The sequence below is a fragment of the Trachemys scripta genome, chromosome 1 (genome assembly GCF_013100865.1).
Source record: "Trachemys scripta elegans isolate TJP31775 chromosome 1, CAS_Tse_1.0, whole genome shotgun sequence".
Taxonomy (NCBI): domain Eukaryota; kingdom Metazoa; phylum Chordata; order Testudines; family Emydidae; genus Trachemys; species Trachemys scripta.
In genome coordinates, this window is record NC_048298.1 from 128568821 (window position 1) to 128584838 (window position 16018).

The 16018-nt window shown below is 41.1% G+C and overlaps 1 protein-coding gene across 1 annotated transcript in view; it reads left to right on the forward strand.

Annotated features, from left to right (window-relative positions):
• Positions 1–16018, forward strand: part of ANO2 (anoctamin 2) — a 297002-nt gene that overhangs the window by 61709 nt on the left and 219275 nt on the right. Inside the window, 1 exon segment of the mRNA XM_034784822.1 lies at positions 4528–4626. Coding sequence (XP_034640713.1) covers positions 4528–4626 — 99 coding nt within the window.

Below are 16018 nucleotides of genomic sequence, written 5' to 3' on the forward strand. Positions count from 1 at the left end.
GAAATGTTACTAAAACCAGGCATTCTACAATTCACTCTAGTGTTTTGGATAATGTTCCATTGCAGAAATGTAAACTGAAACCAGTGTTTGGATCTTCATGGTTTGCCTTACAGCTGAGAGCCCTGAGAGCAAAATATTGGCATAAAGAATGGAAAGCCTTTGGGGCTTCCCTTCATGTTTATTTGGAAATATTGTATAATGTTCAACAGACATTTGATGTGGTCTACAAGAGCGCCTTGACATTCATACACTATACAAAAGATGGAAATACAGTTGCTCTTCAAACTTCTGAAACCAATAGGATATGATTCAAATTTATTTTAGATACTTTAATTTGTATCAGTTGTATCCTAAAGTGACTAGGATATTAAACAATACAGTTTCCAAGTTAAAATAAGTAAATGCATCCTGGCCAGGGGGAGAGAATAATTTTGAATTAAAGGCAAGTGTAAAGGTGCTCTAAAAGACTTTCAGACTGAGAAGTTACTAAATCACAGGCCCTGGTTCTCATGGGAGACTGCAATCACCCTGATATCTGCTGGGAGAGCAATACAGCGGTGCACAGACAATCCAGGAAGTTTTTGGAAAGTGTAGGGGACAATTTCCTGGTGCTGGAGGAACCAACTAGGGGCACAGCTTTTTTTGACCTGCTGCTCACAAACCTGGAAGAATTAGTAGGGGAAGCAAAAGTGGATGGGAACCTGGGAGGCAGTGACCATGAGATGGTCGAGTTCAGGATTCTGACACAAGGAAGAAAGGAGAACAGCAGAATATGGACCCTGGACTTCAGAAAAGCAGACTTTGACTCCCTCAGGGAACTGATGGGCAGGATCTCCTGGGAGAATAACATGAGGGGGGAAAGGAGTCCAGGAGAGCTCGCTGTATTTTAAAGAATCCTTACTGAGATTGTAAGAACAAACCATCCCGATGTGTAGAAAGAATAGTAAATATGGCAGGCAACCAGCTTGGCTTAACAGTGAAATCCTTGCTGATCTTACACAAAAAAGAAGCTTACAAGAAGTGGAAGCTTGGACAAATGACCAGGGAGCAGTATGAAAATATTGCTCAGGCATACAGGAGTGAAATTAGGAAGGCCAAATCACAATTGGAGTTGCAGCTAGCAAGGGATATTAAGGGTAACAAGAAGGGTTTCTTCGGGTATGTTAGCAACAAGAAGAAAGTCAAGGAAAGTGTGAGCCCCTTACTGAATGAGGGAGGCATCCTAGTGACAGAGGATGTGGAAAAAGCTAATGTACTCAATGCTTTTTTGCCTCTGTCTTCACAAACAAGGTCAGCTCCCAGACTACTGCACTGGACAACACAGCATGGGAGGAGGTGACTAGCCCTCTGTGGAGAAAGAAATGGTTCGGGACTATTTAGAAAAGCTGGACGAGCACAAGTTCATGAGGCCAGATGCACTGCATCCAAGGGTTCTAAAGGAGTTGGCGGATGTGATTGCAGAGCCGTTGGCCATTATCTTTGAAAACTCATGGCAATCGGGGGAGGTCCCGGATGACTGGAAAAAGGCTAATGTAGTGCCCATCTTTAAAAAAGGGAAGAAGGAGGATCTGGGGAACTACAGGCCAGTCAGCCTCACGTTAGTCCCTGGAAAAATCATGGAGCAGGTCCTCAAGGAATCAATTCTGAAGCACTTAGAGGAGAGCAAAGTGTGATCAGGAACAGTCAACATGGATTCACCAAGGGCAAGTCATGCCTGACTAACTTAACTGCCTTTTATGATGAGATAACTGGCTCTGTGGATGAGGGGAAAGCAGTGCACATGTTATTCCATGACTTTAGCAAAGCTTTTGATACAGTCTCCCACAGTATTCTTGCCGGCAAGTTAAAGAAGTATGGGCTGGATGAATGGACTATAAGGTGGATAGAAAGCTGGCTAGATCATCGTGCTCAACAGGTGGTGATCGATGACTCCATGTCTAGTTGAGAGCCAGTATCAAGCGGAGTGCCCCAAGGGTCGGTCCTGGGGCCGGTTTTGTTCAATATCTTCATTAATGATCTGGAGGATGCCGTGGATTGCACCCTCAGCAAGTTTGCAGATGACACTAAACTGGAGGACTGATAGATACACTGGAGGGTAAGGATAGCATACAGAGGGACCTAGACAAATTAGAGGATTGGGCCAAAAGAAATCTGATGAGGTTCAACAAGGACAAGTGCAGAGTCCTGTACTTAGGATGGAAGAATCCCATGCACTGCTACAGACTAGGGACCGAATGGCTAGGCAGCAGTTCTGAAGAAAAGGACCTAGGGGTTACAGTGGACGAGAAGCTGGATATGAGTCGACAGTGTGCCCTTGTTGCCAAGAAGGCTAACGGCATTTTGGGCTGTATAAGTAGGGGCATTGCCAGCAGATTGAGGAACGTGATCATTCCCCTCTATTCGACATTGGTGAGGCCTCATCTGGAGTACTGTGTCCAGTTTTGGGCGCCACACTACAAGAAGTATGTGGAAAAATTGGAAAGAGTTCAGTGGAGGGCAACAAAAATGAGTAGGGGTCTGGAGCACATGACTTATGAGGAGAGGCTGAGGGAACTGGGATTCTTCTGAAGAAGAGAAGAATGAGGGGGGATTTGATAGCTGTTTTCAACTACCTGAAAGGGGGTTCCAAAGAGGATGGATCTAGGCTGTTCTCAGTGGTAGCAGATGACAGAACAAGGAGTAATGGTCTCAAGTTGCAGTGGGGGAGGTTTAGATTGGCTATTAGGAAAAACTTTTTCACTAGGAGGGTGGGGAAGCACTGGAATGGGTTACCTAGGGAGGTGGTGGAATCTCCTTCCTTAGAGGTTTTTAAGGTCAGGCTTGACGAAGCCCTGGCTGGGATGATTTAGTTGGGGATTGGTCCTGCTTTTAGCAGGGGGTTGGACTAGATGACCTCCTGAGGTCCCTTCCAACCCTGATATTCTATGACTCTATGATTCTATGAAGAAATATTTAATAAAGCTGACCAAAAATTTTCTGTTGAAATTGTTTTTCAAGGGAAAATTGAGTATTTGACTCAGTGAACTTTTTTGTGAAAACTCTCTGCTTTTCACAGACATTTCTGAATTTTCATTGGAAACCACCCTCCCCCCCCAAAAAAAAAAACTAAAAAGGATTTGTTTTTTGACTGAAAACCTTTGGTTTTTCAACAAAAAGTCAAAATTTCCACACAAAACCTATCAACCACACACCTTCAAGATCTAGGGGTCCTACACACGCCTATCACAACATGTGGTGTAACTCATCCAGTGCACTAAATGCCCCAATAACAATTATGTGGGTAAAACCAGACAATCGCTACACTCTCAAATGAACTCTCACAGAAAAATGATGAAAGATAAAAACTCCATATCGCCCGTGGGCGAAAACTTTTCGCAAGACAATCACTCCATATCTGACCTCTCAGTCCCTGTCCTCAAAGGAAACCTGCACAGCACATTCAAAAGACAAACCTGGGAGCTTAAATCTGTAACTTTGCTAGACACTAAAAATCATGGTCTGAATAAAAACACTGGATTTATGCTTATTACAACAATCTGTAACCCACTAACCCCTCCTCTGCCCCAATTTTGTCCTATAACTGCAGAGGTATTAAAGCAACATTTCACCTTAAATGGTCACTTATGTGTCAACTACTTATGCTAAACAAACTATCTGTTCCACCTTGTATTTAACTGTGACACTCTGAGTATCTTTCCCAGAACTGAAGAAGAATTCTCTGTAGCTCGAAAGCTGGTTTCTTTCAACAGACATTGATCCCATAAAAGATATTACCTCATCCACCTTGTCTCACAGGGAAAAAAACACCTCATTTTCTGACCAGCTCTCATATTTATGTTGAACCTTCATTGTTATAAGATGTTGTTTATGAGTAGAAATGATTCAGATTACAGTTTATCCAATAGGTGACGTCTAATAGGTAAGAGTTTACACCTATTTCCTCTTGCAATTACCTCATCTGTAGGAAGGAAGAGGAAGTGGAGAAAGGTTGCAACCAGCTACCTGCCGCTTGAGTGCTGATCAACCGCTAAGAGTAGGATTTTCAAAATAATTCAGCACTGGCTGATCTCTGCTCCCATTGGAGGGAGTTTTATCATTGACTTCAGTGGGGGAAGAGTTAAGCCAGCAGTTGTGTTTTGGTACTATTTTTAACAGTTATGACTCTTTCTTAGGGTTCTTCATAACTTTCACTATAGCTTCATGACTACAGAGCTGTCCTACAGTAGTAAATGTTAGTTGACACTTACTGTAAATACAACACTTGTATGATTAACAATACCATAAGTTAAGAAATGGTGCACTGCTGTTGTGTAAAGAAAATAAAAGGTGCTTCTGGTGGGACGATGCGTTATGCTTTCATTTACACCCCTCCAGTAATGTGATAGCAACTGTACAGTAATAGTAATTTTATATTGTAATTAGCTGCTTCTGCTTTGTGTGATGTACAAGAGGTTTTTAACACTTTGAAATTTTGCAGCTGTACTTTCCTTACTGAAAGATATCATTTTCACTTTTTTTCTGTTTCAGAATAAAAGCCATGGATTGAGCTTTGTGCGGATACATGCACCTTGGAATGTGCTTAGTCGAGAAGCAGAATTTCTTAAAATAAAAATGCCCACTAAAAAGGTAAGAACTATCCCACTTTTAGGAACTAGCTGTATTATGCAGAGAAACACATTATGGGCCTGATTCTCCTCTTACACCACTATAAATTAGGAGTAACTTCACTGAGGCCAGTGGAGTTACAAAAGTGTCAAACCAGTATAAGTAGGAGATCTGGCTTTTTAGTTCATTCTGTGAATTATTTTAGTACCATTTAATATTCACAATTGGACTTAAGGGGGGATTTTCCTTGAATTTTGATGGGAAGGAGGTACCAAATTCCCTGAGGCGCCTTTGAAAAATCCCATACATAAGTATTAAAGGCTATATTAAGCAGGAACAACCTTCTTTCATTTGTGGTAAATGCTTTTATCTCTGGTCCAGCTGTCTTTTCAAGAGGCTTTGTCAGGCCCCAGAACTACTATCATGCAGTTTGTTTATTATTAATTATTATAATTATTACTAGGAATTATTTATATTATGTCCGTTCTAAAAGGCCTCAATAGGACCTCACTGCGCTGGGTTCTGTGCAAATACAGAAAAGAGAATCTCTGCATTGAAGGGTTGTCAGTCAAAGACAAAAAGGGTCAGATTTTCAAACTTGTGTTGTAGCCATGTTGGTTCTAGGATATTAGAGAGACAAGGTGGGTGAGGTAATATCTTTTATTGGACCAACTTCTGTTGGTGAGAGAGACAAGCTTTCAAGCTTACACAGAGCTCTTCTTCAGGCCTGGGAATAATAATCTGAGTGTCACAGCTAAATATAAGGTGGAACAGATTGGTTAGCTTTTTCATCGGCAGAAGCTGGTTCAGTAAAAGATATTACCTCACCCATTTTGTGTCTCAGATTTTCAAAGGCATTTTGGTGCCTAAAGACCTTTGAAAAATCTGTCCAAAAGGCCTAGTCTAGAGAAGGATTTAAAAGTATCCTGTTAGATAAAGATACCTAGCTCAGTCTAGACTTTCTAAACTTTAGTCAAGACAAAGCAATTGTACTTCAGCACATGCTAAACTGATTGCATTCAAGCCTAGTGATGAGGCTAGACTATGGCTCAACTTACTAAGATTGCGCTAACAGTGTTAACTGTGTCTACACTGGTTTTCATTGAGTAGAGTTTTCATTGAGTTAAACTAGCTAGATTGAGATAACTCATGTGAGAAAAGAATCTTTCCCCCCGCCAGTCTAGACAAGGCCAAACAAAGGAAGGATAGGGGATGGAGACTAATATACAAGCAAAAACGAGTCTGAAGAAGAATTGGCAAAGCTTTGATAGTTACACTATTGTTGTGGGGTTTTTTTTGGCTTTTTTTAAGTGGGGATAGAGGTCGAGAGTAGAAAAGAAGGGAAAGAGCTTGTCACCTGTCTAGCCATGATCAGCAGGCTGGGATTTGTAGACATCATGGAAGAGATGAGTTTTAAGGAGGGATTTGACTGAGGATATGGTAGTAGCTGTTGAGATTTTATCGGGAATTTTCTCCATGCATAAGGTCCAGTGTGGAAGAAAGCACGGCAGGGTTAAGGGAGAAGCTGGCTGGTGTGTGTTAAGCACTGGGAATGCTGGCAAAGATTTTGCTGTTGTTGACACCGGTGTCTCCAGATTTGCCCTAGTATAATAAAAACAATGTCACGTGTTGTTCTTTCCTGTCCTGGCATTTACAGAGAAGATTCAGAGCTTTCACTGCAGTTGTTGAGCTGCAGGATGCTGACTTTGGAGACCAAATCCCTGAACTTGTGATCCTGCTGCCATTTAAATATAGTGTAACTCTCCTGTAATCAATGGAGCTGCTCCTGATTTAAGTTAGTGATTCTACTCAGCAACTGTTGTTTTGACCTGATGTTAGCTGAATCACAGAAGTGGGATCAATTGTCTTAATTGGTAATTTATCAGTTATTTGTTTTAGCCAGTGTTGGTTTATCTGTTCTTCAAATCTCAGAATATTTCTTCTTTCTCAGTAACTGTTGCCATCTATAGGATCAGAATTAGTGTATGGTCAGTTATTTAGTTAGGGAGTTATTAAGCTTGGTCGGAGGATAAAAGGAACTGGGAATTATGATAGTTTTCTTCTTACCCGCTCTTTTATTTTTGGTGTGTTTTCAATCTCACTCAAAGGTCACTCAAATTGCATAAGCATCTTTGGACAAGTGACAGAATGCCAGTAAATTAAACTATCTGATACTATTTGGCAAAAAATAAGGTTGGCTTCAATTCTATGGGTAAAATCCCTTTAAAATAATAAAAGATTGTGCAGGATGGAAATTCAGTAAAGTTTGGGTTCAGGAATGTTCAGACAACAACATGAAAGTTAAAGTGACTATCTTTGTAATAATATATAGTTTGCTGTTGTGTGTATGCATGTGCGCACACTTACTTCATATTCAACACCATGGATTTTTTTCTTCACACCTATAGAAACTTTGTGTGATATTTAGTGCCAGTTGCTCCTGTTGATCACCAGGGTGTTGACCCTGAAGAACAATTCCCTGAACTCACAATCATGTTGCCATTTACGCTGGCTGGGCGTACCCATATCTCCCATGGATGTTAGTAGAAGTTATGTGCTCAGAATGAACTAGATGCTGGCATTTAACCCCAAGCCTTAAGCAGGGGGCAATGTAGAGCTGCACTTCCCCAGGAGAGACCTAGGGGAAATTGGTTTCAAACAGACAAGCACAATATCCCCAGTTGTGCTTCCTGTACATAGGGGTGTGGATTTAGTACCAGCCAGTAGGTTGGTACAGAATCACCAGCCCTGTCCCCTTTTCAGCATCCTGCTGTTCTACTGAAAGGGACAAAATAATGGACCTTCTATTCCTGCTAGATACCAGAGACATCTCAATAATACCTAATGCTTAATGTAGTTAACCTTACACCCACTTTACATCACCTGTGCATTAGCAGAACAGTGTAAATGTGAATCTGACTCTTGATATTTATTCATAGCCAGAAGTATAATATATTGCTACTAATACAAAATTATCCATAGACATAATTACAGAGAGAATATCATATGTTGATATTATAATTCTAAAGGGGAAGTCCTCTTGTTCCGAGTAACAGGATTCAGTGAATCATTCAAGATCTATGTGTACATTTTCAAACTAAATGCAAATGTTATTTACTAGAGCAAATAATGTGGTATAACTAATTTCCATACTTGTACCTATAGGACCAGATGATCAAAAGGGCAATTGGACAACAAGCATAAATCAAAAACTTATGAGAAGTATTCCCATTTGCACCCACAATGCATTCTGTGAGTGCAAAAAATGGGCCAAAATTATGCAGGATTAAAACGTGATCACAAACAGGGATGTTGGTTCTCAGCTTTCCTAAAAAGGTACCTCATACTATTTAAAAACTAAGAGTGTTATGTTTCATGAGCCTCTGTAAATAATATGTAACATGAAAGTTTGTGTTAGACGGTGTCTACATATTGTTGACAAAATGATTTTACAGCCCCCTCTGTTACCTAGACAGGACATCTCCAGTTAAAGAAAATGCACAGACTAGGAAATTATATTTTTGTAATTTTTGTAATTACAGCTGGTTGGAAAATATTTGTGGGAAAAAGACTTTCAAAAAAACTGAAACCCCAACATTTTTGGTTTAGGAACCCCAAACTAACATTTTTCAACAAAAACAGCTAAATACACCTCTATCCTGATATAACGCTGTCCTCGGGAGCCAAAAAATCTTACCGCGTTATAGGTGAAACCGTGTTATATCAAACTTGTTTGATCTGCCGGAGTGCGCAGCCCTGCCCCCCCCCCGGAGCACTGCTTTACCTCATTATATCCGAATTCGTGTTATATCGGGTCGTGTTATATCAGGGTAGAGGTGTATTTTTGAGGGTTTGGACAAAAAGTAGATTTTTATTTTAGGAAATCAGATACTTTCTGTGAAAATTTTCACTAGTCAAAAATTCAATTTTACATTTTAAAAAAAAGTTGAAAAATGTTTTGACCAACCCTAATGGTGCCATAGTGATCTGGGGGGAAAACAAACAAGCTTTTGAATGTTCAGCCTTAAAACATCTCCCAGTATAAACCACTTATTCCATAACATTTTCTCTTTGAGCAAATCTGACTATACATATGTTTCTGCATCTGACAAAACATTTGTTTTTAATGGAAAAACAGCTGAATGTGAATAGACCACATTTTGATCTGTAAAGCATTTATAGATGCACACTGTGTAACTGTTTTTTAATAAGGTGGAAAGAATGCAAAAAAAAAAAAGGTTATATTTAATATATTAGCTCTTTCTCAGCTTAAAGAAGAGTGACTATAACTTTTAGGTGCCCAGCTTTAGACATTTTAAAAAGGCCTGATTTTTCAGAAGGCAGGTAATCAGCACTTTTTAAAAATCAGGCTCCTATAAGAAGCCTCAGTTTCAGCACTCAAAATCATTAGATATTTTTTAACATCTTGGGCAGGATTCTCAGCTAACTGTATTGAGTATTCAGCTCAATGCTTTGCATTTGAGTCATAATCAAACTGGATGTAAACAGAACCATACTCAGGGGCCTATGCCTCAGCTGAAAGAGGTCGATTTAATTCACAGCAGCAGGGTTACCACTGTATTCCACACCATGTTGTCAGCCCAGATAAATGAATATAACCTGTGGCAGATCCACCTACCAGCACTTTGCAGCCAATGTTGACAGACAGAGCTGTGCTGTCTCTTGGGTAGGGCGAATCAGGGCGTCTGTTCTGGCCCCGCGCTTTGGGGGCCCCCGCAGGCTGGTGCGATTGTCCGGCACGGTCGGTCCCAGAAGACATAGGCACAGGAACTAGGTGTGCGGGGGTGAGGCAGCACCCCCAGGCTCCCGGCTGCCAGCCCTGCACCCGGGGTATCAGCTGCCAGCCCTGTGCCCGGGGTCTTGGCTGTTGCCCCACAGCAGCAGACAGCTAAGTACCAGGCCGGATCTGTCCCGCCGTCCCAGACGCCAATGCAGAGCAGGGCCCCAAAGCCAGCAGGGGCTGATTTGTCCCGGGCCCCACACCTGTCTAGGGACTGCCCGGTTGACAGAGCTGGTGCCACAGCATTCACAGCATGCCATGCCAGCTCAAGCAAAACAAGGCAGCCACAAAACCCAGCAGTAAACCTTACTCTTCATGGCTTGTCTGCGTGCCCAATATATGGGGTTGCAGATACACACACTTGTAAAAGTACCAGAAGCATGCCAAGCTGCAAATAAGGACAACAATGTGAAATCAACAGGCCCTGCCCAAAATTTCTTGCTGATAATGAAATTATTGTTCCCAATTCATCCAGTTATGTGTTTGACCCAGTTAGATCTTTACTTGCCCACTGAGGGCCTGTGAATGATCAGAATCTTTTCTTGCCACAACATAGACACACTCACTGAATAGTGTCCAAAGCTCAACTTCCACCTGGGACTTAACTTGAATGTTAACTTTAACAGCAACAACAACAAAACATACCCTCGCCCTCCTTCCCCACAGCCTAAGCTTCCTCCTGAACTTGGCTTTTTTCCCTAGGTTTTTTCCCAGCGCGGTCTTTCTGTTCCTACCCCTGTTTTCCTCCCTTTCAAAGAAATACTCAGATCCTTTTTATAAGCCTGAGGTGGCATTAACTGGACCTGGTCTGGTGAGTCAGCAGAAATAATGCCATGTCTCTGTGCAGGTTCCTAGCACCTGACATCAGAGTGAGTCAGCAAAAGCAACTATGCATTCTTAGGAAGGGTCCTAGCACTTGACACCCAGCCACAGACACAGCAGCCTCAGCTCTAAAGGAAGGTACGGGTGTCATTCTTCTTGCACTAAATTGATACCTGGTAAGTAGTTTACTCTTTTTGTGCAGGAAGAATGGTCTTGACCTGGTAATTAGCCCACTAAGATCATGTACTTAGGGTCTAATAACAAGATTTTCTTCTATAAGCTGGTAGCACATCAGTTGGAAGTGACAGAGGAGAGAGACCTTCATGTGTGGGTTGATCACTGCATGATTATAAACCACCAATGTGATGTGGCTGTGAAAAAGGCAAATGCCATCTAGGATGTATCAGGTGAGGCATTTCCAGTAGAGCTAGAGAAGTATTAATGCCATTGTACCAGGCACTGATAAAACCACATTTGGAGTACAGTGTACAGTTCTGGTCACCCATTTTCAAGAAACAGGAATCCAAACTGGAACAGGTGCATAGAAGAACTATTAGGATGATCAAAGGAATGGAGGTCTATTTTATGAGAGGAGACTGGAAGAACTTGGCTTCTTTAGTCAAGCAAAGTGAAGTCTGAGAGGGGATATGATTGCTGTCTATAAATACATAAGGAGTGTAAATACCAGGGAGTGTACGAGAATGGGTATAAACTGAGCATTTAACAAATTCAGGCCAGAAGTTAGAAGGTTTCTAACCATGAGAAGGATGAGGCTCTGGAACAGGCTCCCAATAGGAGTTGTGGAGGCAAACAACACACTTAGTGTTAGGAGAGAGCTGGACAAATGTATGAGTGTGAATGTGTAACTTGTGCCTGCTTGGTGTGAGGTTCTGTCCCCCTCTAGTAGCACCTAGCTCAGCTAGAGATTAATAAGTCTGCTGAAGCCTTGGTTAAGAGCCAGGTGGCTTTTAGTTCATGCAGTAGAGGCTCATGCACTAAGCTTCAGAGGTTCTAGGTTTAAACCCACCATCTGATGACCGGGGTTTGTCAGTTTTACAGTTGTATGACGGGGTTGCTTATGATGTTAGGGGGCAAGCTTAGCAGCCTTGGGGCTCAATTCTGTTCCCCCAGCTACTTGCAGGGGTCAGAAAGGGAGTCCCACTTCCCCCCAATTTCTTCTTCTTCTTTTTTTTTTAATCTCCTTTTTTTGAAGCGTCAGGTATGGCCATCGCTGGAGATGGGACGTTGGGTGGAATGGGCAAGGGCTCTGAGGTGGCACCGAGCATTCTCTCAGATGCTGGGCTGGCTGGGTCTTACTCACAAACTCAGGGTTTAACTGATCACCATTTGTGAGGCTGAGAATGAATTTTCCCCCAGGTGAGATTGGCAGTGACCTTAGGGTTTGGGTTTTTTGTTTGTTTGTTTGTTTTTTCCCCCTTGCTCTGCAGTGTATGGGTGCAGGTCACTTGCCAGGATTGTCTGGATATTTCTCAATCATTTTCCATTGCAAGGCCTCAGGCACTGGTGTACTAGGTTCTTCCCACTCTCTGTGTCACTCAGTGGTCCAGTCCCCCGTGGGCTATAATTACTTTGGGCTAGTGTCGGTTGTTGCGTGTACTGTGTGGATGCTGGGTGGTGCTGATGGCCTGTGAGATACAGGAGGTCAGACTACATGATTTGGTGGTCCATTCTGGCCTTAAACTCTATGACTCATTAGGTAAAGGAAATCATGTCAAAGTTATAAGCTCCTTGTGGCAGGGACTCCTTTTTTGTTGTGTGGATTGTTGGACATACAGTGACATTCTGGCCTATAATTGGGGTCTGTAGGTGCTACCACAATATGAATAAATAATAGCAATCAGCACATCTGGGCAAATAAATTATTTTTTTCAGTTAACTGGCAGTTCTAAAAATAAAAAATAAATGGGGGGTCAGGTCAAACTGAATCAGAAAATTGTAACATTTTTAAGAATCCAAGAAGTCTGTTTTGATTCAAACAAAACATGTTGTTTCATGCAAAATAGTTTGTTTTCAGGCATTTTGTAAGGGCTATGTTAATTAAATGGCTGGTGGTGATACCACCGCTGCATTCCTTATAATTTTATGTGTGACTGTAAAGTGTCACTATGAATGATTATTCATAGTCACTGGGCCAGAGAGCATGAATGTGAGACTGACTCTGGAGCCTGGTGGTCAGGGCACTCATTTAGGATGCAGGAGATCTAAGCCCAAGTCCCTGCTCCAGTGACTATTTAATTATTTATACAAAGTGGAACAACTTCAACTAGAGAGATTGAGAGAGACTCAATCCAGAATGTCCCAGAGCTCTGGGATTAATGTACGCTTCTGGGTAGGGCCGGATTGTGACATTCTGTGGCCCTAAACTATCTAAAGTGTAAGAGGCCCCATACCATTAAAAAAATGAATTTATTATTTTCACAGAAAGGATGTTGAATATATAACCACAAAAGCTTTTTATTTGCATATATACAAAGGCGAAGTTGTAAAAATAGAATAATAATCTAACTAAAACACGTCTTGCAATATGCCTGTTTGCATTATAAAATAGTTTCAAATTAACATTTTCATCTATGATTTCTTAATTAGTAGATATGAAAACTTTTATCTACAGCAACAGAAAAGCAGTTAGTTACACAGACCAGTTTACTTAATGGAAGCAGTACTACCTGCAGTATGTCTGTTTGCACATCACATTAATTTTTACACTGAAATTTAAAACATTTTCTTTCAAAATATTTGGAGAGCAAAGTCATTGATGATGTCCTCAAATTATAAGCTATGGAATGCTTAGGGCAGATAGCTTTTCTTGCAGCATTGTTGCCCGCAGTTCATTCTTGATATATTTCAGTTGAGAAAATGACCTTTCCCCTGAGCAGTTTGTTGCCATTAGACTAAAAAAAAAAAAAGCCACAAAAAAAAAACAGTAAAAAATTTAGTTTTATATTATAAATATTGAGATTTATATATCTATACAACAACAAATAATATATATATGCCGAAAACCTGTGTTATTTTACCAGGATATTTCTGAGAAAGTTAGTGCTAGTCTGTCCATGTTCTCATAGGAAAACAAGAGAGGATATATAATTTTTTCACCACCATGAATAAGGAAAATTATCCTTCTTTTCATATGAATAAATGAAAAAAAATATTTGATTAATTTTGTTAGGGAAATACAAAGTTTATCCAGACTATCTATAAAATATATTTACAAATGTTTATTCCAATTTAATTTTTGCTACAAAACAATTAATTGTTGGGATTTTTCTTTTGCCATACTATAAAAATACAATTTATTATGGATATGATACATGATTTATAAGTCTATATAAGAATTTTTACATAACCTACTACCTATAATATTATCTTCCGTGCTCCAAACCTGCTGAGCAGAAATTCCCAGTCTTTTTTCTAGGCAGACCTCTCTCTTCGCGTTCGCTTCTCTACCCTCTGTCTCCCCCAGGACCACTAATTAATCTCGAGTAAACACCTTGGACACACAGAGTGACAACAAGCAATATGCGCGAAAGAGAAAGAAAGAATTACCAGAAAAAAGACTGGTAATTTCTAGACAGGCATTGAGAAAGTGGGAGAAACTAGTCTATATTCAAGCAAATATAATGAATATTTAATAGCCTATAAATCATATATGCACATAGTCTGAAATAACTTGCTCACCAAGTATTCAGAATATTTTGATATATATGTATATCTTCCTTCAGTTCTCTCAGAACACTCCGTTTATCCTTTCATCAGCACTCTCTGATATTTACTGTGAAGGTTCCCAAAACTGATGGAGGGAAGCCAACACAAATTTATCCTCCTGAAGATCCATTCAACCCAAGTCCATAAATCCATAAAATACACAATTGTATGTATGTACAGATCAAAAGAAGAAAAGACACTAACACTTAAGAAAATGAAAAACAGGAGCAAAGGCACTATACGACTGAGTGTGCTGGACTGTAAACAAAAGATTGGCCATTACCAGCCAAGGGGGAGCACTACACATAATGTCACTCCTAGGACAAGTCCAGTACAGGTATGAGCTTGGCAGGATTGCTTCACGACACTGCCGTCTAAGACCTCACATTTTCCTCAATTTTATCGGCAATGAGATTTTTTATTTATTTAAATAAGTTATGAAGGTACGGTCAGAATTTCACCAGTAGCAGCTGGCCAACAACAGGCTGCCTTAGGAGACTGATAGCAGACATACTTGTAGAAATACTAATTTTACAAGTGCAATTATCTCAGCCCTGGCCTCCCGCCTGTCAATTATGAACAATTAGTGAAGGGTATGGGTAGGGTAAGGGTATTTGTGTAGCTGTGTATATTTTTGTCATATTTGAATAAAAATGACTATATTTAGAGAGAATCTTTTTTTTCCCCATAGCTCTTATTTATCAACCAATTTTGATAAAATTTGAAATGGAGTCAGTGTTTTCTTTGAGGACCAAGTACTATAAACTACCCTCCTGTGGCCCATGCCTACATGCACACACCATGCACAGTTATTGCCCTCCTGTCTGTTACAGATAGACACACAAGCAGTTTCCCCCTCCACGAATACACATATATCACAGTCAATCCATATCTAAATATGCCCATTCTTTATATAGTGCAGTCCCAAACACCAGTGGCTTGGTTGTGAAAGGGGACAGTAAAGATCAATGCCTAAAAATAGAGGAAACAAATATTCAATTAGTATGACATTCTGGGGTGCAAAGCAGACCAGTGAGGGTCTACATCAGCCTCACAATGCTTTGCTGCTGTAGCTCCCACCGAGGTCGCTCACAAATAGCGTGCAGGTCACACCCTGAGCGTCTGTGTGTAGCTGCAGCCTGCCAGCCACACATCAGTGACACTCTGGCTTCCACAAACTTTGGTTACCACTTGCAGGGGAGCCCAACACACTCCCAGTCCCAGATTTCCCCCCAAAATGTATGTTCTGCACTGTCCAGTCCTCTCCTGGACAGTCCAAATATATTAGGTCTGTTACCCATCTAAGGGGACCAATATACAACAGTCTGCTACATTGAATAGAGTTACCCAAACAATTCACATCATTGGATTAGTTTTACTTAAAGAATAAAACAAGTTTATTTACTTACAAAGAGAGAGATTTTAAATGAGCATAAGTATAAGGCATTACAAGAGCAATGCAGATTAAATGCTTCCTAGTACTAAAATTTAACCAAGTAGACTTGGTTCAAGTTGAAACTCTTACCATATGTTTCCAATAATATTGCTCACCAAATTCTCAGGCCAGAATCGGCTCCCAAAATCCAAAGGCTGTTTCTTTTGTCTTCTTGGGTGAAAGACAGAGGCTATGTCTACACTACAGCTTATGTTGGCATAACTTCTGTCGCTCAGGGGTCTGAATAAACCACCACCCTGAGCAACATAAGTTACACTGACATAAGCACCAGTGCAGACAGTGCTATGTTGTTGGTGGGGGAAGCTCTCCCTTCATAGCTACTGCCGCTCGCTCGCAGGGGCTGGAGTAGTTAAGCCAAAGGGAGAGCTGTCTCTCTCCTGTTGATTTAGAGCAGGGGTCTCAAACTCAAATGACCATGAGGGCCACATGAGGACTAGTGCATTGGCCCGAGGGCCACATCACTGACACCCCCCTCGCTGCTCCTGGCCCCGCCCCTGCCCCACCCCTTCCATGAGGCCCCTCCCCTGCCCCATCTCTTCTCCACCTCCTCCTCCAAGTGGTTTTAATAAAATGTATACACACAGTAAAGCCCCCCCACTGCACTGGGT